This window comes from Oryctolagus cuniculus, chromosome 10 (assembly GCF_964237555.1).
Source record: "Oryctolagus cuniculus chromosome 10, mOryCun1.1, whole genome shotgun sequence".
In the NCBI taxonomy this organism is placed as follows: Eukaryota; Metazoa; Chordata; class Mammalia; order Lagomorpha; family Leporidae; genus Oryctolagus; species Oryctolagus cuniculus.
The window spans coordinates 69,562,721-69,587,434 of record NC_091441.1 but is presented as its reverse complement, the minus strand read 5'-3'; the positions used below and the strand labels follow the sequence as shown (position 1 = coordinate 69,587,434).

At 45.0% G+C, this 24,714-nt stretch overlaps 1 protein-coding gene across 5 annotated transcripts; it reads right to left on the bottom strand.

Moving 5' to 3' along the window:
• Window positions 1-478: 478 nt before the first annotated feature.
• On the bottom strand, window positions 479-24,710 carry PSMG2 (proteasome assembly chaperone 2). Of its 5 annotated transcripts, XR_011379448.1 has the most exons (8): window positions 24,298-24,710; window positions 19,458-19,629; window positions 16,582-16,640; window positions 11,546-11,648; window positions 11,024-11,142; window positions 8,911-9,084; window positions 2,315-2,435; window positions 479-803 (listed from the first exon to the last, which is right to left on the bottom strand). XR_011379448.1 is itself a non-coding variant. In XM_008261006.4 (7 exons), the coding sequence occupies exons 1-7, from the start codon at window positions 24,352-24,354 to the stop codon at window positions 705-707; spliced, it is 801 nt and encodes a 266-aa protein (XP_008259228.4). In that variant the 5' UTR covers window positions 24,355-24,660; the 3' UTR covers window positions 479-704. The 5 variants fall into 5 exon arrangements, 2 of the variants coding, with proteins under 2 accessions (XP_008259228.4, XP_069906614.1); XR_011379450.1 differs by lacking the exons at window positions 11,024-11,142; window positions 11,546-11,648 and adding an exon at window positions 6,345-6,549 and having other exon boundaries at window positions 24,298-24,698; XM_008261006.4 differs by lacking the exon at window positions 11,546-11,648 and having other exon boundaries at window positions 24,298-24,660.
• Between the last annotated feature and the right edge of the window lie 4 nt (window positions 24,711-24,714).

Genomic DNA, 24,714 nt, shown 5'->3' with positions numbered 1-24,714 from the left:
GAGGTCCAAGCACTTGGGCCATCCTCCATTGCTTTCCCAGGCCACAGCAGAGAGCTGGAGTGGAAGAGGAGCAGCCGGGACTAGAACCCGGAGCCCATATGGGATGCCGGCACCACAGGTGGAGGATTAGCCAAGTGAGCCACGGCGCAGCCCCTGTTATTTCTTTTACACTTAGATTCTTTTGAGATGCGCACTCATCCTGAACTAGTGTGGTGATCCACAGAAGTGAAAGAGGGAGAAAGCTCTGAAGATGGAGGAAGGGGCCCCGAGCCAAAGAATGTGACAGTCTCTCCAAGTGGGTGGGAAAGGGATTCTCCCTGCTCTTACCCTAAGAAGACCCAATTTTTGACTTCTAACTTACAGAACTATGGTAAAAATAAATTTGGACTATTTTAAGCCACTAAGTTTGTGGCAATTTATTATAGCAGAAATAGGAAACTATCATTTAAAAAAAGAGAGACATTTCAGACAAAATTACTTAGGAAATAAAAATCTTATTGTACAAAATTTACATTTGTTATATCTGAGGAAAAGCATGGCAAAAGACTTTCAGTTAATCCTTTTTTTTTTTTAGAGATTTTTGTGAAAAGTAAATATTTACTTCCTAATACATTCTCAGATAATACAAATTTTCACATTGAAGGTTTAACAGTTGTGTTGGTAATAAGTATCCTGGGATACAAGGTCTAAAACCAAAACACGGGTCAAAAGAGTGCAGGAGGAAGACCACTGCCAAAGAGTAATCTCCAGGAACTTGGGATTTTCCATGGCAAGGTGGATGCTGTAGGGTCATCACCCTGTACCTGAAAAAGAGGAAAAAACAAAAGCCTTTCAGCTTCACCAACAAATCTCCTTTTAATACGCAGGTATTAAAAAGCTCTCCCTGTGGAGTCCCATGGGGTAGCCAGGTTTTACTGTAAGGAAAGATAAAATATAATAAGTTTCTATGTCTGAATATCACCTAAGGATAAATTTCTTCAAGTTCTTTTTTTTTAATTTTTTTGGACAGGCAGAGTGGACAGTGAGAGAGAGAGAGACAAAGAGAAAGGTCTTCCTTTGCCGTTGGTTCACCCTCCAATGGCCGCCGTGGCCGGCGCATCATGCTGATCTGAAGCCAGGAGCCAGGTGCTTCTCCTGGTCTCCCATGCAGGTCAGGGCCCAAGGACTTGGGCCATCCTCCACTGCATTCCCGGGCCACAGCAGAGAGCTGGCCTGGAAGAGGGGCAACCGGGACAGAATCCGGCGCCCCGGCTGGGACTAGAACCCAGTGTGCCGGCGCCGCAAGGTGGAGGATTAGCCTAGTGAGCTGCGGCGCTGGCCATCAAGTTCTAAATCATAAAAATACGCCAGGAAGGCTATAGATGGAGTCTATTAAATAAAATCAAATTCAAGAGGAATAGGGGCTTTAAAAAGAATCAGTGTGGGGCCGGCGCCGCGGCTCACTAGGCTAATCCTCTGCCTAGCGGCGCCGGCACACCGGGTTCTAGTCCCGGTCGGGGCGCCGGATTCTGTCCCGGTTGCCCCTCTTCCAGGCCAGCTCTCTGCTGTGGCCAGGGAGTGCAGTGGAGGATGGCCCAGGTGCTTGGGCCCTGCACCCCATGGGAGACCAGGAAAAGCACCTGGCTCCTGGCTCCTGCCATCGGATCAGCGCGGTGCGCCGGCCGCAGCACGCCGGCCACGGCGGCCATTGGAGGGTGAACCAACGGCAAAGGAAGACCTTTCTCTCTGTCTCTCTCTCTCACTGTCCACTCTGCCTGTCAAAAAAAAAAAAAAAAAAAAAAAAAAAAGAATCAGTGTGATCTGTGTCAGTTTTTTCTTGGCAAAGCACAAATTAAAAAGACAGTTACCCACCAGATAAAGAAGCCTGATGGACTTCTGCCTGAAGGCTAACTCATTTCTCTGGGTGTCACATTCTCTTCTCATTACACAGAAAAGTCCTTTAAGCATGACACATATCTAATAGCTACAGTATAGCTCACACAGTATTACCTTCTGCATCCTTTAAAAAGAGAAACCTAAAACCCAAAGACTTGTTTATTTTTATAAGGATCTGTCTGGCATAATTAATGTAAAATAAGCAATAAGTACAATGAAGAACTTAGGATTGTATTTCTTGGAAAACTAGTATTCATGAAACAACTGTAAATAATATGTTGACTAACTGTCCTGATTTCCAAAAATTCAGCTTAAATTAAATTCTGTGTAAAGATATGTCTATATTGAACATAAACTTAATTTATTTGGTTTATTTACAAAATGTCAGTTAATGAATACATAACCAGAGAAATAAAAGCTTATGTTACAGAAAACTTACATGTGGTTTGATTATTTGAAGCCATTCGTTTAGATATTCAACAAGACCCAATGCATCTGGGATATTGTCCCCTTCCGAGACAAATTTTAGCAGAACTGCCATCTGGATATCTTTAGAACAGCTACAAAAATAAATAAAAATAATAATTTAGTATTCTTCCACTGATAGAAGACGCTGATTCTAGCATGTCTGTTTTTATAGCCAGGATGACATTCCGGGTTTTAGGCGAGGAGGGAACACCATGTCCTAAGATCACTCATTTATTCCCCCTTGCCCAATGCATACCCTTATGTCTGTGGAAACAAAACTAGCAGTCATCTAACAACTGCCTGGGGCACATGCCAGTCTGCACCTCACCCAAGCTGCATGAAAACCATCCTTCCTGCCCCATGTGAGGTCTATTATTATTCTTTAATTAAATTTTTTTAAATTTGAAAGGCAGAGGGAGAGGGGAGAGAGGAGAGAGGGAGAGAGACCTTCCATTCCCCAGATGGCCACCAATGGCTGGGGTAGGGTCAGACTGAAGCCAGGAGACAGGAATTCCATCCAGGTCTCCCACATAAGTGGCAGGGGCCTAGGCACTAGGACCATCTTACATTGCTGTATCAGGTGCACTAGCAGGGAACTGGATATGAAGTGGAACAACTAATTTGTTGGGTGCTTGTATGGGATGCTGGCATCATAGGCCATGGCTTAACTTGCTACACCACAACACTGGCCCCCTGAGGTCTGCTCTGATCCATCCCCAAATCTACTCTTAGAAGATAGCTATTTTCAGAAGCACTGTAGCAAGGAGCCTGAAAGAAAGTAACTCTCCAGTTACTAATCTAAAGCAGCAAAGGAAAACTGGAAGAGGCTGGAACAAAGGGAAGAGAATTTACTACCACTTCTGACAGATACCTTTTACTGAGTGGTTATTATGTGCCAAGCACTATTTGAACATTTTATGATTCAATCATGATGACAATTCTTGAGAAATCTGTAATTATTTCCATTTTATAAATCAATCCATTTAGAATAATGGAAACAAGGACAGAATGCCAGGATTCAAATTCTGATGGTAGGGAGAAAAATATCATTGTATTCTTGCAATCATATCTACAACATTCATAAAATCTTCTATTTTAATAACTAAAAATGTAATAATAAAAAAATTCTGGCTCTCTTACTCACTAGATAAACTGGGCAATTAATTTAACTCAGGGCTCTGGGGTTTTCCATTGATAAAACAGGAATAATGAACAGAACCTACTTCACAGGCTGTTGTGAGGCTTACAAGAGGTAATGGAGGAGCCAGCACTGTGGCATAGTGGGTAAAGCCGCCACCTGCACTGCCAGCATCCCATATAGGCACCGGTTCGAGTCCTGGCTGCTCCACTTTCAATCCAGCTCTCTGCTATGGCCTGGGAAAGCAGTAGAAAATGCCCCAAGCCCTTGAGCCCCTGCACCTGCATGGGAGACCCAGAAGCAGCCCCTGGCTCCTGGCTTCGGATCGGTGCAGATCCGGCCCTTGCAACCAATTGAGGAGTGAACCAGAGGATGGAAGACTCTCTCTCTGCCTCTCCTTCTCTCTATGTAGCTTTGACTTTCCAATAAAATAAATAAATTAAAAAAAAAAAAAAAAGGTAATGGAGGCAAAGTGCTTTGCCAATCTACAGTCAATACTATGGAAATGTCAGCTAATATTATGACACACAGGTTCACAGACACTGGAGACACAGTTAACCTGCCAAAGTTCTATATATCTCTTAAAATTATTTATTTGTTTATTTATTTTTATTTGAAAGGGAGAAAGAGAGAGAGAGAGAATATATCTCCCATCTACTGGTTCACCCCCAAAAGGCTCGAAACAGCTGGGGGTAGGCCAGGCTGAAACAAGGAACCCAGAGTTAAAATTTGAGTCTCCCGGCCGGTGCCGCGGCTCACTAGGCTAATCCTCCGCCTAGCGGCGCCGGCACACCGGGTTCTAGTCCCGGTTGGGGCACCGGATTCTGTCCCGGTTGCCCCTCTTCCAGGCCAGCCCTCTGCTGTGGCCAGGGAGTGCAGTGGAGGATGGCCCAGGTGCTTGGGCCCTGCACCCCATGGGAGACCAGGAAAAGCACCCGGCTCCTGGCTCCTGCCATCGGATCAGCGCGGTGTGCCGGCCGCAGCGCGCCGGCCGCGGCGGCCATTGGAAGGTGAACCAACGGCAAAAAGGAAGACCTTTCTCTCTGTCTCTCTTTCTCACTGTCCACTCTGCCTGTCAAAAATAAAAAAAATAAAAATAAAAAATAAAAAAAAAATTTGAGTCTCCCATGTGTGTGGCAGGGACCCGGCTATCATCGGATACTTCCTAGGGTGCAACAGGAAGCTCCCCATGCAGGACTTCTGTCCTTAATGAGCTGTACTATGAGAATTAACTGCAAAACTTGTTCTCAAACAGTTCTTTATACGTTGTGTGGTGTGTGTGTGGGGTGCAAACTGTTGAAATCTTTACTTATTATAGAGTTGGTCTTCTGTATATAAAGTTAATTGAAAATAATCTTAATGAAGAATGGGATGGGAGAGGGAGTAGAAGGTGGGACGGGAGTAGGGGTAGGAGGGTGGGTAAGGGGGGAAGAACCACTATATTCCTAGAGTTGTACCTATGTAATTTGCATTCATTAAATAAAAACTTTTAAAAAAAAAAAAAAAAGAAAGAAAATGAGGCAAAGCCAGTGATGGGCAGGGCAGGTACCAAAAACGAGTAGGTTTTTGGTTGTGGCAGAGAATGGCTGAAGTGACACATTCTAGGATGGGGAATAGGTAAGAAGAAAAAGAAGTAAAAACTTGAATAGGTCATGGATTGAGGAAAAAAAAAGAAAAAGCCGAGGAAATGATTATTTTCTAATAATTTTCGCAGGGAGAGGCTGGCATCCACTATTACCCTGAGAGAGCAGCAGATGATGGCCAAGTGCTTAGCCCCTGCCACCCACATGAGAGACCAGGATGGAGTTCTTGGTTCCTGGCTTCAGCCTAGCCCAGCCCTGTCCATGTGGTCATTTAGGAGTGAAACAGCAGATAGAAGATTTCTCTTTTTCTGTTACTCTGCCCAGCAAATATATCTTTTTTTAAAAAATTATTTATTTACTTGAAAGTTGAAAGTCAGTTACACAGAGAAAGGAGAGAGAGAGAGACAGAGAGAGAGAGAGAGAGAGAGAGAGAGAGAAAGGTCCTCCATCCTCTGGTTCACTCCCCAGATGGCTGCAACGGCCAAAGCTGGGCCAATCTGAAGCCAGGAGCCAGGAGCTTCTTCTGGGTCTCCCACGTGGGTACAGGGGCCCAAGGATTTGGGCCATTTTCTACTGTTTTCCCAGGCTTTAGCGGAGAGCTGGATTGGAATTGGAGCAGCCGGAACACGAACCAGCACCCATATGGGATGCCGGTACTACAGGTGGCAGCTTTACCTGCTATGCCACCAAGCAGGCCCCCCAACAAATATATCATTTTTTAAAAAAATTTATTTATTTATCTGCAAGTCAAAGCTACACAGAGAGAGGAGAGGCAAAGAGAGAGATCGATCTTCCATCTGATAGTTCACTCCCCAATTAGCCTCAAGGGTTGGAGCTGCACTGATCTGAAGCCAGGAGCCAGGAGCTTCTTCTGAGTCTCCCACGTGGGTGCAGGGGCCCAAGGACTTGGGCCATCTTCCACTGCTTTCCCAGGCCACAGAAGAGACCTGGATTGGAAGCGGAGCAGCAGGGTCTTGAACCGGCACCCATATGGGGTTCCAGCGCTTCAGGCCAGGGCTTTAACCTGCTGCGCTAAAGTGCCAGCACCAACAAATAAATTTTAAAAAAGAAAAAATTCCCAGGGAAGAAGAAACTGGAATGATGTACAAGTACAGTGTGGTCAGAGAGGGACAAAACAAGCTGTACCAGGAAAACAAGTGGACAGACTGTAGCATTTCTGGCAAAGTCTTAAATGTTTCAAAAAAGAAAGCAAAGGGCTAGGGGCACAGGTGGTTAAAATGCCCCTTGGGATGCCTGCATGACCACACTGGAGCACTCACCTGAGTCCCAGCTACTCCACTTCCCATCCATTCCCTGCTGATGTCCCTGGTGAGGCAGCAATAGATGGCCCAATACGTGGGTCTTTGCCACCCAAGTGGGAGACCCAGATGGAGTCCCAGCTCCTGGTTTTGTCCTGGTCCAGCCCTGGATGTTACAGGCATTTGGAGAGTGAACTAGAGGATGGCAGACCCCTCTCTGTCTTCCCTTAAGAAATTTTTAAAAGAAAAAAAAAAAAAAAAAAAAAAAGAAGGAGCAGTGTAAATAATTAAAATCAATAAGGAAACTGTTCATCTTTTAGACAAAGAATAAAGTTCACTGTGCTCCTGCACCAGCAGCCCCCAGAACGGAGGCCAGAAATCAGCTCACAACACCAGCATGGTCTACACTCCTCCCCGCTTATAGAGGCTGCTTCCTTGCTACGTCCTCACATAGCAGAGAAACAGAGAGAGAAAAGTCTCTGTCTTTTCAACTTCAAATTTTTTAAAAAAGCTTATTTTGAAAGGCACAAAGAGACAGATACAGAGAAAGACAAAGATCTTCCATCTACTGATATCACTCCCCAAAAACCTCCAATAGTTACGGCTGGGCCAGGCAAAACCAGGAGCTGGGAACTCAATCCAGGTCTCCCATGTGAGTGGCAGGGATCCCACTACTCGAGTCATTATCTGTTGCCCACGAGAGTGTGCATTAGCAGGAAGGTAAAACTGGGAGTGGAGCTAAGACTTGAATGCAGGCACCCAATATGAGGGTGTCTGAAGCAGAGTGTCAAATGCCTGCCTGTCACTACATCTTACAAGGCCGTATGGGTTGGTAGGAAGCTAACCAGTTGGGAGTCAGGAGTCGAGAACCAGGGCCAGGACTCAAACCCAGGTACTCTGAAGAAGGACACAGGCATCTTAACTATCAGGCTAAAGGCAGGCCTGCTCATCCATAAACCTTCTGAAATAACATCAGAGCCAGAAATTAAACAAATTCTTAAACAACCAATGAGTCAAAGAAATCATAAAGGCAATTGGGGAGTACTAAGATGAACGAAAACAAAAACACAGCATAGTACAACTTTTGGCATGTGGAGACAGCAGCACTAGAGGAGGGAAGGTTAAATGCATTTATTAAAAAAGAAGAAACTTTCAAACTGATCATCTGTCTACTCTTTATGAAAGAGGAAAGAGTGAGCAAACCAAACCCAAAACCAGCAGAAGGAAAGAAACAATAAAGATTAGAGGCTAAATATAATAGAGTAGAAAAACAGAAAATCAGTTGTTTCTTTGAGAAACAGATACATCTTTGACTAAGAAAAAAAAAGGCTTAAAATACTAAAATCAGAAATGAAAGTGAGGACATTATTATAAATCTGACAAATAAAATGGGGAATTATTATTTAATGGTATAAATTTTTCTACTTAGGATGATGACAAAGTTCTGGGAGTGGGTAGCAGTGATGGATGCATACAGAGAATGGATGTACTCAACGCCACTTAAAAAATGGTTAAAAAAGGGCCAACAGGCCGGAGCCGCGGCTCACTTGGCTAATCCTCCGCCTGTGGCACCAGCACCCCGGGTTCTAGTATCAGTTGGGGCACCGGATTCTGTCCTGGTTGCTCCTCTTCCAGTCTAGCTCTCTGCTATGGCCCAGGAGGGCAGTGGAGGATGGCCCAAGTGCTTGGACCCCGCACCTGCATGGGAGACCAGGAGGAAGTACCTGGCTCCTGGCTTCGAATCGGCGCAGCACGCCGGCCGTAGCGGCCATTTGGGGGGTGAACCAACAGAAAAGGGAGACCTTTCTCTCTGTCTCTCTCTCTCTCACTGTCTAACTCTGCCTGTCAAAAAAAAAAAAAAGGGGGGGGGGCCAACATTGCAGCACAGGGGGTAAAGATGCCCTCTTTGATACCAGCATCCATATGGGTGCCAGTTTGTATCCCAGCTGCTCCACTTCTGATCCAGCTCTCTGTCAACAGCCTGGGAAAAGCACAGAAGATGGCCCAAGTGTTGGGCCCCTGTCACCTATGTGGGAGACCCAGGTGCAGCTCCTGGCTTCAGCCTGGCCGAGCACTGGCCATTGTGGCCACCTGGGGGTGAACCAGCAGATGGAAGCTTTCTCTCTCCTTCTCTCTGTAACTGGCGCTGTGGTATAGACCTCTCCTTCTCTTTCTGTTTAACTCTTTCAAACAAATAAAATAATTCTTTTAAAAAATTTATTTATTTATGTGAAAGGCAGAGTTACAGAGAGGCAGAGAGAGAGGAGAGAGGTCTTCTATCCACTGTTTCACTCCACAGATGGTCACAATGGCCAGAGTTGTGCCAATACAAAGCCAGGAGCCAGGAGCTTCTTCTGGGTCTCCCACACGGGTGCAAGAACCCAAGGACTTGGGCCATCTTCTACTGCTTCTCAGGCCATAGCAGAAAGCTGGATGGGAAGAGGAGCAGCTGGGACTCAAACCAGCACCCAAATGGGATGGCGGCACTATAGAGAGCTGCTTTACCTGCTGTGCCACAGTGCTGGCCCCTTAAATTCATTTTTAAGTAAGATGAAAAACAAATGATTAAACAGGCCAACAAACTCACCTTTCATCATACAGTAACTTTGTGATGCCTCCTCCTGGAACACGGACACAAAGATCAGAATCTTCTATTTCAGGAATACACGGGCTTTTTTCCATTTCTTGCCAGTTAAGGCTCTTTATTTTATTTTGAACAGTTTTTTGCATGGAAGGTGTAAGTAGATACCGGAAGGGAGTGCTGAAAGTAATCACATAATTAATATTTTAAAAACTCACAAATAAAAACAAAAAGGAATCAATTCTTTCAGCTAAAATTATCTTGGTTTCCATATATTTTGGTGCACAATGCAAAACAAAGTCTCACTAGACTATCGAAGAGTAACTTCTGTAGAAAATAGTGACTGCAGGGCCCATGCTGTGGTGTAACGAGTAAAGCTACCGCCTGCAGTACTGGCATCCCATATGGGCACTGGTTCGAGTCCCGGCTGCTCCACTTCCAATCCAGCTCTTTGCTATGGCCTGGGAAAACAGTAGAAGATGGCCGAAGACCTTGGTCCCCTGCACCCACATGGGAGACCCGGAAGAAGCTCCTGGCTCGGGAATGGCCCAACTCTAGCCATTGCAGCCATTTGAGGGGTTACCTAATAGATGAAGATCTCTCTCTCTCTCTCTGCCCCATCTCTGGAACTCTGCCTTTCAAATAAATAAATAAATATTTTAAAAAAGAAAATACTGATCCCTATTTCATACTTAGGAGAGAGTATAAAGAGAGGAGGCCACTACAGAAACACACCTATTCATCACAGCTCTGCTCCCTTCTGCCACAACGCCTGTAATTTACCATAAGCTTGCTGGAAATTAGCCTGTTATAAAAGGTAACACTTGGGCCGGCGCCGCGACTCAATAGGCTAATCCTCCACCTAGCGGCGCCAGCACACCTGGTTCTAGTCCCGGTCAGGGTGCCGGATTCTTTCCTGGTTGCCCCTCTTCCAGGCCAGCTCTCTGCTGTGGCCAGGGAGTGAAGTGGAGGATGGCCCAAGTTCTTGGGCCCTGCACCCCATGGGAGACCAGGAGAAGCACCTGGCTCCTGCCTTCGGATCAGCGCGGTGCGCCAGCCGCAACGCGCCAGCTGTGGCGGCCATTGGAGGGTGAACCAACGGCAACGGCAAAAGGAAGACCTTTCTCTCTCTCTCTCTCTCTCTCTCACTATCCACTCTGCCTGTCAAAAAAAAAAAAAAAGGTAACACTTGGTTTATTGTTATTTTTTCTCCCTGATTTTAAGGTGTATAAATGATCTAAATTAACTAAAAGTTAAGAGTATACTATTTAATATTTAACAAGTTAATGTGACAACAATAAAATAGTTCCTATTTCTATTTCTGGGATACCTTGTCTTGTATTTAAGACTTCATTCTGGCAGGCCCAAGAGGTATACTTAAAGGCAACTAGATTTCTACAAATACAAACGGTTGTATATATGGAGATACTGATTTAATCTTTCCAAGGTTACCAACCAGTCTTAGGTGCCCTTTCTCTTCTTTCTCTTTCTCAATGAGCCCTGTGACTGCCAAGCGCAGGAAACACTGAAGCCTAGCTCCCAAACTCTACACCAAAGCCTTCCTTGAGACTCCCTGAACCAACCTCAGGGAAACTAAAAGGATCCACCTAACTGTTGTCCCTCCTGTGCCTCAGTCTTCTTGTGCCTTCCTCCTTCTAAACGCCAATTAGGATCTGTAAGGATATTCACAGCTTTTAAAATTTAGCTTTTTTTTTTTTTTTTGACAGGCAGAGTGGACAGTGAGAGAGAGAGACAGAGAGAAAGGTCTTCCTTTGCCGTTGGTTCACCCTCCAATGGCCGCCGCGGCCGGTGCGCTGCGGCCGGCGCACTGCGCCGATCTGATGGCAGGAGCCAGGAGCCAGGTGCTTTTCCTGGTCTCCCATGGGGTGCAGGGCCCAAGCACTTGGGCCATCCTCCACTGCACTCCCTGGCCACAGCAGAGAGCTGGCCTGGAAGAGGGGCAACCGGGACAGAATCCGGCGCCCCGACCGGGACTAGAACCCGGTGTGCCGGCGCCGCTAGGCGGAGGATTAGCCTAGTGAGCCGCGGCGCCGGCCAAAATTTAGCTTTTCAACATAGAAAATGATCACAGAATAACACAATAAAGGCAAGCACCTACCTACACAGCTGTTTGTCATTTCGGTGATAGGAATGACTGCTAGAAAGAACAATGACTCTGGTGCAGCCGCTATTTTCCACCCAGCAAAGCAGTTTTTCACAGAATGACTTCGATTTATACTTGGTATGCAATTGAGAGAATAAAAGAAAAATATATAAGCTGGTTCATAGGGTATATGAATATTCTATGTCATATTTTATAAACTATGTGATAATCATATGTAATTTACCTACACTAAAATATTAGCATTTTCAGATCCACTTACTCTTCTTAAACTAAAGGTGAAAGATAAAGAGCACGGAACCATTTAATGTATCTTTACATTTATGATATAAATTATGAGGGATCCAGATTTCAAAAACATCCCATTCTAAGCAGTCCAGTGCTAATTAATAACCAGCCCATGGCCAACTATGAGTCATTCTTTCCAGAAACTTCTGACCTGCATCTGATCATGAAGCACCCATCAGATGAACGCAGAAAGCCGAACATCTGGCCTCGATTCCTCAAAGGAGCCCGTACCGTGAAGAACAGAAGAGGACACCAACCAAAAAGATGTACCAGCCAATGCAACATGCAAACCTTGTCTGGATCCAGAATTGAAGGATACTGTGGGGATGGACAACTGGGGAAGTTGGGTGATATTACTAAATAACTCATTAAATGTTCACTGTCTTTTGTGTGATAATGGTGTTGTGGCTGTAAAGAAATGTTCTTATTCTCAAAAGATGTCTGCTGAAGTATCATGACGTCACTAGCCTACTTTTAGAATGTTTGGCAGAAGTAAACTATGTGTTTGCTTACAAATTTCTGGGGGAGAAACCCCACTTTATGTATTCTTGTTCTATAGATTAATAATTATTGGGGCCAGCACTGCAGCATAGTGGGTTATGCCACTACCTGCAATGCTAACACATACATATGGGTGCTGGTTCATGTCCTGGCTGCTCCACTTCCAATTCAGCTCTCTGCTAATGTGCCTGGAAAAGCAATGGAAGATGGCTTAAGTGCTTGGGCCCTTACCACCCACATGGGAGACCTAGATGAAGCTCCTCGTTCCTGGTTTCGTTGAGAACATTTGAGGAGTGAACCAGTGATGAAAGACCTCTCTTCCTCTCTCTACCTTCAAATCTATCTTTCACACAAATAAACAAATCTTTTTTTTTTTTTTTTTAATTTTATTTGACAGAGTTATAGACAGTGAGAGACAGGTCTTCCTTCTGTTGGTTCACCCTCCAAATGGCTGCTACTGCCGGCATGCTGCGCCGATCCGAAGCTAGGAGCCAGGTGCTTCCTCATAGTCTTCCATGCAGGTGCAGGGCCCAAGCACTTGGGCCATCCTCCACTGCCTTCCCGGGCCACAGCAGAGAGCTGGACTGGAAGAGGAGCAACTGGGACTAGAACCCGGCGCCCATATAGGATGCCGGTGCCGCAGGAGGACGATTAACCTAGTGAGCCATGGCACCGGCCCACAAATAAGTCTTAAAAAGAAAAAAAAAAAAAAAAAAAAAAAGAAGGCAGCACAGCATAGTGGTTAAGAGAGACAAGCTCTGGAGTCATGTTATTGGACTGGCATGCCATCTCCCCTCCTACAGACTGTACATCTCAGGCGAACTGTTTAGTCTTTCTATGCATCAATTATCTCAATTAAAAATGAGAATAATGATAGTATCTGCTCCACAGAACTGTTGTGAAAATTAAGTATGGTAATAAATAAAAGGTGCTTATAACATTAATAGGGCAAAGAATCAATCCTCAATGCTTGTTATTTTAAAATGATTCTTACTTCCATCTACCAAAAATTAAAATGTTTCAATTGCCTATCTTAATTTTTTAACCTAATACTGATTAGAAAAAGGACAAAAACAGAGATAGCAGTGGTCTGGAATGAGTGGATTCAGAATATATTTCAACATATACATAATTTATATGTAGATGCCACTGTTGAGAGATAATATAAACAGAATAAACCTATAGTATTTATATGCTTAAACCTTTTCATCAATGCTGCCTTAATTGACAATATACATGACTCAAGCTAGGGGCTGCCATGGTGGCATAGTGGGTTAAGCTGTTGCTTGCAATGCAGGCATCCCGTATCAAAGCACTAGTTCAGCTCTCTGCTATGGCTTGGGAAAGCAGTAGAGGATGGCCCAAGTGCTTGGGCCCCTGCACCCGCGTGGGAGACCTGGAGTAAGCTCCTGGCTCCTGGCTTCAGATCGGCCCAGCTCTGGCCGTTGTGGCCATCTGGGGAGTGAACCATCGGACAGAAGACCTCTTTCTCTCTGCCTCTCCTCTCTCTGTGTAACTCTGACTTTCAAATAAATAAATAAATCTTAAAAACAAACAAACACCAAAGCACTAGTTCAAGTCCTGGCTGCTCTTTTACCCCAAGCCATCCCTAGCCATGGTGCTCACACATAAGCCTGGGTTCCTTGGAGCTACCCAGATGCTATTCATGTTTCTTTCCTGAGATCAGAACAAATTACCTCCTTGCTCCCATATCCAAACAAGGCCTTTTTGAAAGTGCTACCAGGAGGAGAAATGGTGACTGAGCACTGATACACAGGATAATCCTTGACTTTTGAATTATCGCCCCTGTATTGCATTACACTTGAACATAATTTTGGAGGCCACATTCACACCATCGCTAGCCATTTGCCTATTCTACAATAGTGGTGGCAACCTGGGGAGATTCGCTTCCTATCTTGTCTCCTATTTTCCAGGGATCATTTCCTTGTCACTCTCCAGCAACCATGCTCAAACAAGCTCCAGTATCACTCAAGAGACATTTTTTCTTTTTGGTAGGGAAAGAAAAAGGTAAGAGTTGCTATAGGCAAGGGAGAATTTTTAAGAGAGAGAGATGCTACTGTGGTTTTTCCCCGAAAGTGGAATGTTGTTGAGACAGCATAATTTTAGGCAGAAAGGAGTCTGTGCCTCTTAATCATAAATAGGGCATTTGTACAATTTAGTCCACGAGAACATGAGCTCAACATTTGACTTCAGCTGTTCGTCTAAGTAGTTTAAGCTGCTGGAGGTCATTGCTCAAATCACAAAGACCCTCTGTTTCTAAATGGGTAGAGATACAGGCATTCTTTCCAGTTACTGTTATTTCTTCCATACTAAGTGCACTGTCTAAATCTTCAGTTATCACTTAGTATAACAGATAGTCATTTCAATTATCTTGCCTTCTATATTTAAAGACTAAAACATTCCTGTTTTCATGTACCTATAGGGCTTTGTCAGGAAATTCATAAGGGCCTTTTGTACCTTTCTCCAGTGTGAGCTTCTCATTCTTTTTTTTTTTTTTTTTTTTTTTTGACAGGCAGAGTGGACAGTGAGAGAGAGAGACAGAGAGAGAAAGGTCTTCCTTTGCCGTTGGTTCACCCTCCAATGGCTGCCGCTGCAGCCGGCGCACCGCGCTGATCCGATGGCAGGAGCCAGGATCCAGGTGCTTTTCCTGGTCTCCCATGGGGTGCAGGGCCCAAGCACCTGGGCCATCCTCCACTGCACTCCCTGACCATAGCAGAGAGCTGGCCTGGAAGAGGGGCAACCGGGACAGAATCCGGCGCCCCGACCAGGACTAGAACCCGGTGTGCCGGCGCCGCTAGGCGGAGGATTAGCCTATTGAGCCACGGCGCCGGCCCGAGCTTCTCATTCTTATCAAAAGGTAAAACAGTCTATTTGCTGCAGCCTGGAATCTTTGCTTTTGGAGCTCTCATGCTGTTCAGGAAACGGACACTCATTGGGCCACGGGGGTAGCTGCACACTGCGTATACAGATGGAACTTGTCTCGTCTGCACTCTGTTGGGTTACAGGATCCCAGAAGGCAATCGTGTTTACCTGATGAATTTCATGTCTTTAGTTTTCATGTAATAGGGTCTTTTCTTGCTGTAGTACCTTTTGCCAGAGGAGTGACTCATAAGCAGAGTTCTGTGCACTGCATGAATTGCTTTCTCTTTATCCTTCATTTTTAGTGATTCCTGGGTCTATGTGGTATCTCAAAAGAACCAATAATACACACTTCTCAGTTTGAGAATGTGATCTGGTCAAGAGTTATCATTCCTTTCCATGTGCAACTGACACAGCCTGGTTTCCAGATGAGAAATGTATAAACCCAGTGTTAGCAAACCATGAAGTTGTACTTCAACTATGAAAAAAATATTTCCTGCATCTGTTCAGACATAATTAAAATTGTTCCTCAACACTATACCTTATCTCTCTTGAAACAAACTGTATAATTCTTGCCAGAATTCTTGCCATTATCTGTGTTTCAGGGAATGCCTCCATATGATTGTGTGTGTGTGCATGTGTGTGGTGTATGTGAGAAAGATACGGAAAAACACCTGCAAAGGGCACAAGCTCTTACAGGGCACAGATATGAACTCCTCCTCTGGTAATAGGCTATTCAATGAACCTCACAGTCACTTTAAATAAACGATTTCTGCTTAAAATTATTCAAAGGAGCAGCCCACCTTGAAAACTGTCCCTGAGGTTGGTATGTGTCTAATTTGTTGTATAAAACCTTTCTTTTCTTCATTTTAAACTTTGACTATCAAGTCAGAAAAATGTATTAAATGAAAACAAACTATTTTATATTTAATTCAGAAAAGTAAAGAGAAAAGAAAAACTCAGTCTTTATATAAGTTCCAAGGATATTAGGGCTTTTCTAGCTTTAGGAGACTTTGTACTACTGATTTTTATAGATTCTTGTTTTCAGGTAAACAGGTCTCTGGAGGACCTGTTGAGTGGCAACGGCATTCCACTGTGATCCCTCTGAAATCAGTTTTGTAAGTCAGTAGCAGCATGTTTGGTCTAAGGTCCTGTGAGGCGTCAGGTTTCCCACATGTCTGCGTGCTGCTCCTCAGTGCGACAGCTGTGGGCCCTCTCAGTCATGGTGTGTGTGCTTAATTCCAAGTGTCTACACCTGTAGTCTGATCTCTATCTGCTATCCTAATTGGTAATTGTATTGTAGATTATTTTGATGATCTTGCTTGAAGACTGATTCATACTTTTCAATCTGATAGAAATAAAGTTTTTTTCCTGCTTATATGTAAAAAAAAAAAAAAAAAAAAAAAAAAAGTCCTAGCTGTTCTTCTTCTGATGCAGATCCCTGCTAATGTGCCTAGGAAGGCAGTGTAAGATGACCCAAGTACTTGGGCCCCTGCACACATGTGGGAGAATCAGAGTTCTAGACTCCTGGCTTTGACCTGGACCAGACCTTCCTGTTGCAGCCACTTGGGAAATGAACCAGCATATGGAAGATCTCCCTTTCTCTGACACTCTGCCTTTCAAAATAAAGAAAATAAATCTACAAAAAAAGAGAAAAGACTCAAGCTGAAAGTCCCAAATCCTTTCTTTATAATCATGAAATGATGGTAACACATCTGAAATATTATAAGATGATGTCTCTCCAAAGTCAGACTTTTCTCAACTTTTCTTTACATACAGTAAAAGCAGTAGAAATGATTTTCAAACTTTAATTCATAATGATACTGACTTGATATTTTTCTCATTGCATGTGACTTTACTTATAAAGGAAAATATAACATACTAACCTTAATAAAAATGGATCTTAACTGAAGAACCACTAGCTTCTTTGAAGGCAATGAATACACTACAAAGACAAGGAGAAAATGAAATCATACAATAGGTAAAATAATAGTTATACAAATTGTATATGACAAAAATAATTATAATAACCTATGCATCTAAATATAATTAACATCTAGAACATATGCAGTATTATCAACTGGTTAAATTTTTTTAGAAATGTCTTAAATGGGCCAGCGCTGCAGCTCACTTGGCTAATCCTTTGCCTGCGGCGCCGGCACCCCAGGTTCTAGTATCAGTTGGGGCACCAGATTCTGTCTCGGTTGCTCCTCTTCCAGGCCAGCTCTCTGCTGTGGTCCGGGAGGGCAGTGGAGGATGGCCCAGGTCCTTGGGCCCTGCACCTGCATGGGAGACCAGGAGGAGGCACCTGGCTCCTGGCTTCTTCTGGGTCTCCAACATGGGTGGCAGGGGCCCAGGTACTTGGGTCATCATCTGCTTTCCTAGGCCTTTAGCAGGGAGCTGTATGGGAAGTGGAGCAGCCGAGACATGAAAGGCATCCATATGAGATATGGGGGTAACAGGCAGTGGCTTTGTTTGCTATATCACGCCAGCCCCTAGATATAGTTATATAGTTCTTTAATCCATTTAACCAACCTTCCTTCCTTCCTCTTTTTTTTAAGAGACAGAAGTATAAGCAGAAAGAACCAGATAGGGCTCCAATCTTCTGGTTCATTCCCCAAATGCATACAATGGCAAAGGCTGAGCCAGGCCAAAGCCAGGGGCTAGGATCTCAATTCTGGTCTCCCATATGGGTGGCAGAGACCCAGCTGCTTGAGCCATCAGATGTTGCCTCCAAACATGCACATTAACAAGAAGCTGAAATCGGGAGTCAGAGCTGAAACTCAAACCCAGGCAGGCCAATATGGGATGGTGGTAGTGTCCCAACCAGCATCTTTACAGCTAAGCTAAATACCCGACCCCTTACTGTATTATTATTATTATTATTTAAAGATTTATTCATTTATTTGAAAATAGAATTAAGAGAGGGAGATCTTCCATTCACTGATTAACTTCCTCAAGTGGTTACAATAGCCAGTGCTAGGCCAGGCCAAAGCTAGGAACCAGGAGCTTCCTCTGGCTCTCCCATGTGGTTGCAAGGGCCCAAGAACTCGGGTCATCCTCCACTGGCCTCCCAGGCACGTTATCAGGGAACTGAGTCAGAAGTGGAGCAGCTAGGTCTTAAAGCAGCACCCATATGGGCTGCCAGCACTACAGGCCGCAGCTTAACTCACTGTGCCACAGCAATGGCCCTACTTTATTCATTTATTTATTTTTAAAAGATTTATTTATTTATTTGAAAGGCAGAGTTACAGAGAGGGAGAGAGAAGTCTTCCATCACTGGTTCACTCCCCAAATAGCTACAATGGCCAGAGCTGGGCTGATCTAAAGCCAGGAGCCAGGAGCTTCTTCTGGGTCTCCCACGTGGGTGCAGGGGCCCAAGCACCTGGGCCATCTTCTATTGCTTTCCCAGGCCATAGCAGAGAGCTGAATCAGAAGTGGAGCAGCTGGGACTGAAACCAGTCCCCATATGGGATGCCAGCACTGCAAACAGTGGCTTTACCTGCTATGTCACAGCACTGGCCCTGCTACGTGCTTCCTTAATCAATAAAACTACCTTAGGGAATAGTTGTGAGGAATAATGTAAGTGCACACAGCATTCACCTCATATTAAATACTCAATACATGGGACTGCCATCATTAGTGCAAGGTATATGAATTCTTGTCCTACCAGTCTGAGTCTTTCATACTCTAAGGCAGAGGTGGAAATATGTGGCCAGTGGGTTGTATAAGGCCCATGAAATAATTTTGTCTGGCCCTGCCACAGCAACTGCAGGGCTCAACATTCAACAAGTATATACAGTTAGCTAATATAATTTTGTATGGCCTGCTTATGATGTTACAAATATGCAAATGGCCCTTAGAAGAAAAAAAGTTCCTCACCTCTGCTCTAAGGCAAACTAAACTAAAAATTTAGGCTGGTGTTAACAAAGCCATCTTTCCTTTAGGGATTTCAATAGTAAGGTTATTTCTCACAAGTGTATCTCACTGTTGCAAGCTATGAACAATGACATGGTCAACAGGGCTGACAAAAGCCACAAAGCGCCTGCATTTGTGTATTAATTGACCAACGGCCCTTCATACTCCTTTTTCCCCTAGAGATTTGAGTTTGCAGAAGAATTAGCCACATCAAACCAAATAACTGGACGCTCCTGTACTTCCTGACCACCAGGAGCTTCCTCACTCTCGTGCTTCTGTGCTGCATTATAACCAGAGTTTTGTGTGATGGAAACTGTGTGCTCTGACTAATCAATAATAATTCCAGTAAGGAATTACGGCGCTTAACAATATAGGAAGAGATCACACATACTAGTGATACCCAGCAACTCAACCTCTCTGAGCCTTATCTGTAATATTACAAATTCTATGAATGTGAGAGGATGACTCATGAGGCTTACGTGAAGTAGCACATATTAATAAGCTTATGGGACTAAGCCTAGTGGAACTGTCTTTTCTCCTTTCTGTAGTATTAGTGATAGTTACACACCCCAGTAAGCACAGAAAATAAAGCTGAGAATAAATGATTCATGTGGATAAAAAACCATGTTAGTAAATTCTACCCAAAAATATAAACACGGTCAATATTCAAAACTCTCATAGGAGCTGTCATTTAAAAAAGTCAAAAACTAAAACCAGGACGCAAAATAGAATATGATGGGTTGTGACTTCCACACAAAGCCAGCAAACCAAACCAGAATCCGTAATTTATTTCTAATTTAAAACAACTGTACCTTGTAACAAAATATTCTGAAGTCTCACATACCTTCAGCATTGGTACTGAGTTCTGCTGCATTCTCGTTTGCCGTTGCATAGGGATTGTTTCCAACAATTGGCACAAGACAATCAGTATAGAAGTAACCAATCTTACACATATCCAGGGTAGAAATGATCAGATCTATTGCAAGCTGGCCAACATTTCCAACAGACACTGCTGGCTGAAATCATTAAACACAGGTTCAATGAGTCACCACAGTTAGTAGCACTTTTAAAGACTAGACAGAAGTCAGTATCACAATAGCACTACATGTTTATGTTCAGGTACATCGCCGCTGGATACTGATACTTATACTAGCTGTAACTGAAATATCAGTTGGGACCTCATCTACTTCTGAGACAACTGATTCAACAAATAATTACTGAAGACTCATTACATGTCAATCACTACTCTAGACACAGGGAATACAGTAAAACAAACCAACAAACTTCCTGCCCTCCTGGACCTTCCATTCTAGTGAAGGAATGGTTTGCTTGAAATAGGCAAAATAGGGGCAGGCATTGTGGTGTAGCAGGTAAAGCCATTGCCTATGATGCCAACATCCCATATGGGTGCTGGTTTGTGTCCTGGACCACTTCTGATCCAGCTCCCTGCTAATAGCCTGGAAAAAGCATCAGAAGATGGTCCAAGTGGTTGGGCCCCTGCCACTCATGTTGGAGACCCAGAAGCTCCTGGCTCCTGGCTTAGGCCTGGCCCAGGCATGGCCATTGTGGCTATTTAAGGAATGAACCAGCAGAGAAAGATCTCTGTCTTTCCTTCTCTCTCTATAACTTTAATTTTCAAATAAATAAATAAATAAATAAATAAATTTTCTTAAAAAAAAAAACAGAATAGTAAAATATAGAATGCTAAGTATTATGGAGAGAAATAAAGTGTGAGCATGTGTATATGTGGCTAGTTGCAACTCTAAGTAGGATGATCAAGGAAAGACACACATGGTAAGACTACATCCTTAAAGAGGAAAATGTACGGAGACTTGGGGAAAGAATACTTCGGGCAGTGGGACAGCAAATTTAAGGGCTGTTAGAGATGGAAAAAAAGCACTCTTGGGTGTTTCCATTCACTCTTTTAGTGCTTTTTTCTATACCGACTCCCAGAAGATAGAGGGACCTTATCTGATCACCTTAAACACACATACACATACACATATCCATGACTTCAAATAGACAAACTGCAAAATCTATCTCTTAGAACATTTATCTGAGCTTCAGAGCCTGATGAATATATCCACCTGGTTATGTCACAGGCTGCCCACATTCAACATGTACAAAATAAAAATACACTTTTGCCTGAGTTTTTCCCCATATTTCAGTAAAGAGCAAAATTGTTCCCCCAAACCAAGAAACTTCTTTATCCCTTCCAACTACATCTAATACATGAGAAATTCTTACCGATTCAATCTCTAAAGTAATAAAACTGAGCCCCATCTCTACTGTCTTTGACATAGACATGATCAAGCCCTAGTTTCTCTTTTCCACTTTCTCTATGTTGATAACAACAAATCAAGTCCTTATTAAAGATTAAGTACTAAATTAGGGACAAGTCACCAGGTTCCATTTTGAGATGTGTGGGGAGCAATCCGGACTAGACTAAGTTACTCGAATTAAGACTTATTCTATGCATCTGCTCTCCCACAATGTGGCGTTGGGAGAGAAGTAAACAGCTTCCGCACAGCTGCCTCCAGTTCAACTGATAAACTGTAGGACTTGCTCCTGATTGGAGGAGAGTGGCGTACTCGGCGTGTGGGCAGCCGAGTTAGGATTGGCGGAGGAGGACTATAAAGGAGGAGAGAGACGGCATGCACCAGGAACATCTATGGGGAACATCTAGCTGAAGGAACACCCGTGCAGCCCCCGAGAAAGCCGGCCGGCGGTGTGCCGCTCCCCTGCGGAAGTGGGGAATGTGGCCAGGGGGAACTGCCCTTCCACGGAGGTGGAAGGGATAGTAGCCAACCCGGGGAGAACCAGCAGCAAACCCGGGGAGGGCCGAGCAGACGAAAGAACAGCGCAGGGTCCTGTGTCGTTCCTCCACGAAGAGGGGGAGCGACAAGATGCTTCAGGAAACCCCAGTCCCCAAAAAGCAACTACCCACCCAGAGACCCCAGACTGACTGGAGCCCACTCTGCCAAGACAGCATGCTCAGAAGAGCACACAGGTGATGCTATCACTGACCAACCAAAGAGAAGTCACAAGGACTGCGGGCCAACTAGAGACCTGCACATTAACTGAGCCCACACTGTTCAATCCCGACTTCATATAAAATCCATCCCTTTACTTTCTCAAGGAGCCTAGTAATTGAGTGAAAACAGCCTGACTCCTTGATCTGTCCATTGCAACAAACAGCTACTTTCTTCTACCAGCCAAGTGTCAGTGACTGGCTTGCTGTGTGTGGGCCAGAAAATTCAGGTTCTCCAACAGTTACCACCTCCTACAACTATTTTATTTCTGCCTTCAGAGAGTTCCTTCAGTGTCCTCCATTTCTCACTGATGTTACGGACCAGTCCCCTGGTCCCTCTTGTACCTTCCTTCCCATGATTTTGCTACGTTGATTAGACTTTTCTACATCATCCCTTTCTTCCTCACTACTAGAATCTTCTGTTCAGCATGTAGACATGCTCCAGTGGTTTTTTTTTTTTTAAGCTTTATTTATTTACATGAAAGAGTTATAGAGATAGAGAGATAGAGAGAGAGGTCTTCCATTCACTGGTTCACTCCCCAAATGGCTACAATGGAGGGAGCTGGGCCGATCCAAAACCAGGAGCCAGAGGCATCTTCCGGGTTTCCTACGGGGTTGTAGGGGCCCAAGGACCTGGGTCATATTCCACTGCTTTCCCAGGCCACAGCAGAGAGCTGGATCAGAAGTGGAGCAGCTGGGACTCGAAACAGCACCCATACAGGTTGTTGGCACTGCAGGCAGCAGCTTACCTGCTACACAACAGCCCTGTCAGTATTTTTCATCCTAAAAAACCCTCCTTGACCCCATACTCCCCTCACTGCCACCTCATTTCTTGTGTCCCTATAGAGCCAAGATCTCTAACAGTTGTTCACTAAAATATAAGAAACGACTTTCTGAATGAATGAATGCATACACATACACACACACACACACACACACACACACACGTCCCTAGCTCCTCTAGTCCCATTTACCAGCCCATTCCAACACGGTTTTCCACTGTACCACTCCACTGGTAACTGTCTGCCCTGGGGACAACCATTCACCTACATATTGCTAAATCCAAACACTTTGTGTATGTGGCCAGGGAGTGCAGTGGAGGATGGCCCAAGTCCTTGGGCCCTGCACCCCATGGGAGACCAGGAAAAGCACCTGGCTCCTGCCATCGGATCAGCGCGGTGCGCTGGCCGCAGCGCGCGGGCCGCGGCGGCCATTGGAGGGTGAACCAACGGCAAAGGAAGACCTTTCTCTCTGTCTCTCTCTCTCACTGTCCACTCTGCTTGTCAAAAAAAAAAAAAAAAAAAAAAAAAAAAAAATCCAAACACTTTGTGTATGTGTGTGTTTTAAGATTTATTCTTTATTTGGAAGGCAGAATTAGAGAAAGAGAGAGAGACCGAGACAGAGAGACCAATGTCTACCATCAGCTGGTTCACTCCTCAAATGGCTGCAACAGCCAGGGCTGGCACAGGCTGAAGCCAGGAACTTCATCTAGTCTCCCACATGGGTGCAGGGGCCCAAGGATGTAGCTCATCTTCAGCTTCTTTCCCAGGCACATTAGCAGAGAGCTGGATGGATGTGGAAAAGCCGGAACTCAAACTGGCACCCATATGGGATGCTGGCATTGCAGGGGGCAGCTTAACCTGTTGGGCCACAAGCGCCCACCCTCAGACACTTTTGAAGGCAAATTCTTGACTACTTTGACAGATGGCCACTCCCTCCTTTTTGAAATACTCTCACCTCTGGGTTTATGCATAATTCTGGGGCCAGCATTGTGGTATTTGTGTATGTGGCCACAACAGCTCCCTGTTGAAGTGCAGAACATGGCGTGGGTACTTGGACCCCCGCCGTCCACTCTGACAGTTCTGTCTCCCTCCACCTTCTACCACTCCCAAAAGTGCCTTCTGCCTCTTCTCCTTCCATGTGTCATTCCAAACTCCTCATGGTCCCCAGGCCGCCCACATCTGTGTGCCTCTGTTTTAGGCAGGTATCCCCCATCCCCATATTTTACATTAGTCTACGAAGCTTTGCTTATCAGACCCCATTCTCCTTTCTCTGCTATGCCCTCAGGGCCTTTGTGTGCCCTTTTTAAACTTCAAACATTGATTGCTCTTACTAGTTAAAGGTGGATTTCAACAAGACTGTAAGCTCATTGAGGACAAGCACCTAGTTTTATTTTCTAGTTCTAACCAAAAAACTATTTTGCATGTAACATCATGTTTATTTAAGCAATGAATGACTTTGGGCAACTGTAAGGTCGCTAACACTGCATGTTGGCTATTGGCTGGCAAAAATCATTTTTATTATTCTATCCACAGTTCTGTCGTTAATGACAATAACGTGTTAACTTAAGACTGACTCTAAAACTAGCTGGGAAAAATGGTCTAGATGAAATTTAAGGATGCCCGGCACAACATACAAACCAAGTATCTGGAATACGCGAACGTATTATGTTTCACAGGCAACAAAGACTGCGACGTGTGCACTAGGATACGTTGTGCTTGGACCGCAGCTTTTAGGGACAACTTCCCTACTATTTCTAAGGCCGAACACCTAAAATAAAAACAAGCGCCCTCCTCTCCCCAGGCCCGGTCGAGGCGGCGACACCGCGGCGCCCCCCAGAGGCCCGCAGCCCCCGGCGCAGGCGGAGACTCACCATCAGGAGCGTGAAGCCCGACAGGTCGGGGAACGTCTCCCCGCAGGGAATGAACATGGTCCCTGCACGGCCGGAGCACGGGGTCGAGCGCAGGCCTGGAAACACAGCGGCCGCGGGTCGGCGGAAGCCGGAGCAGGGCGCCGTACCCGGTGGCCCAGTCCCTAGAACCCACAGACGCAGGCGGGACCTTGGAGTCCCTCGGCGCGGGGTCCTGAGGGTCCGTCCAGTTCCCTGCCGGGCCGGAGGGAGGAACGAGGCCGCCGCGAGGACTGGGAAGGGAAACGGGGAGCTCTGTTGGGAGACCCTGGCCAGTCCCGGCGACGGGGCGAGCAGAGGTTGCGGGGTGCGGGCCTGCGAGAAGGTGGCGCGGCAGGCGGAGGGCATCAGGCATCGCGGGGGACAGCCCCGAAGCCTGTT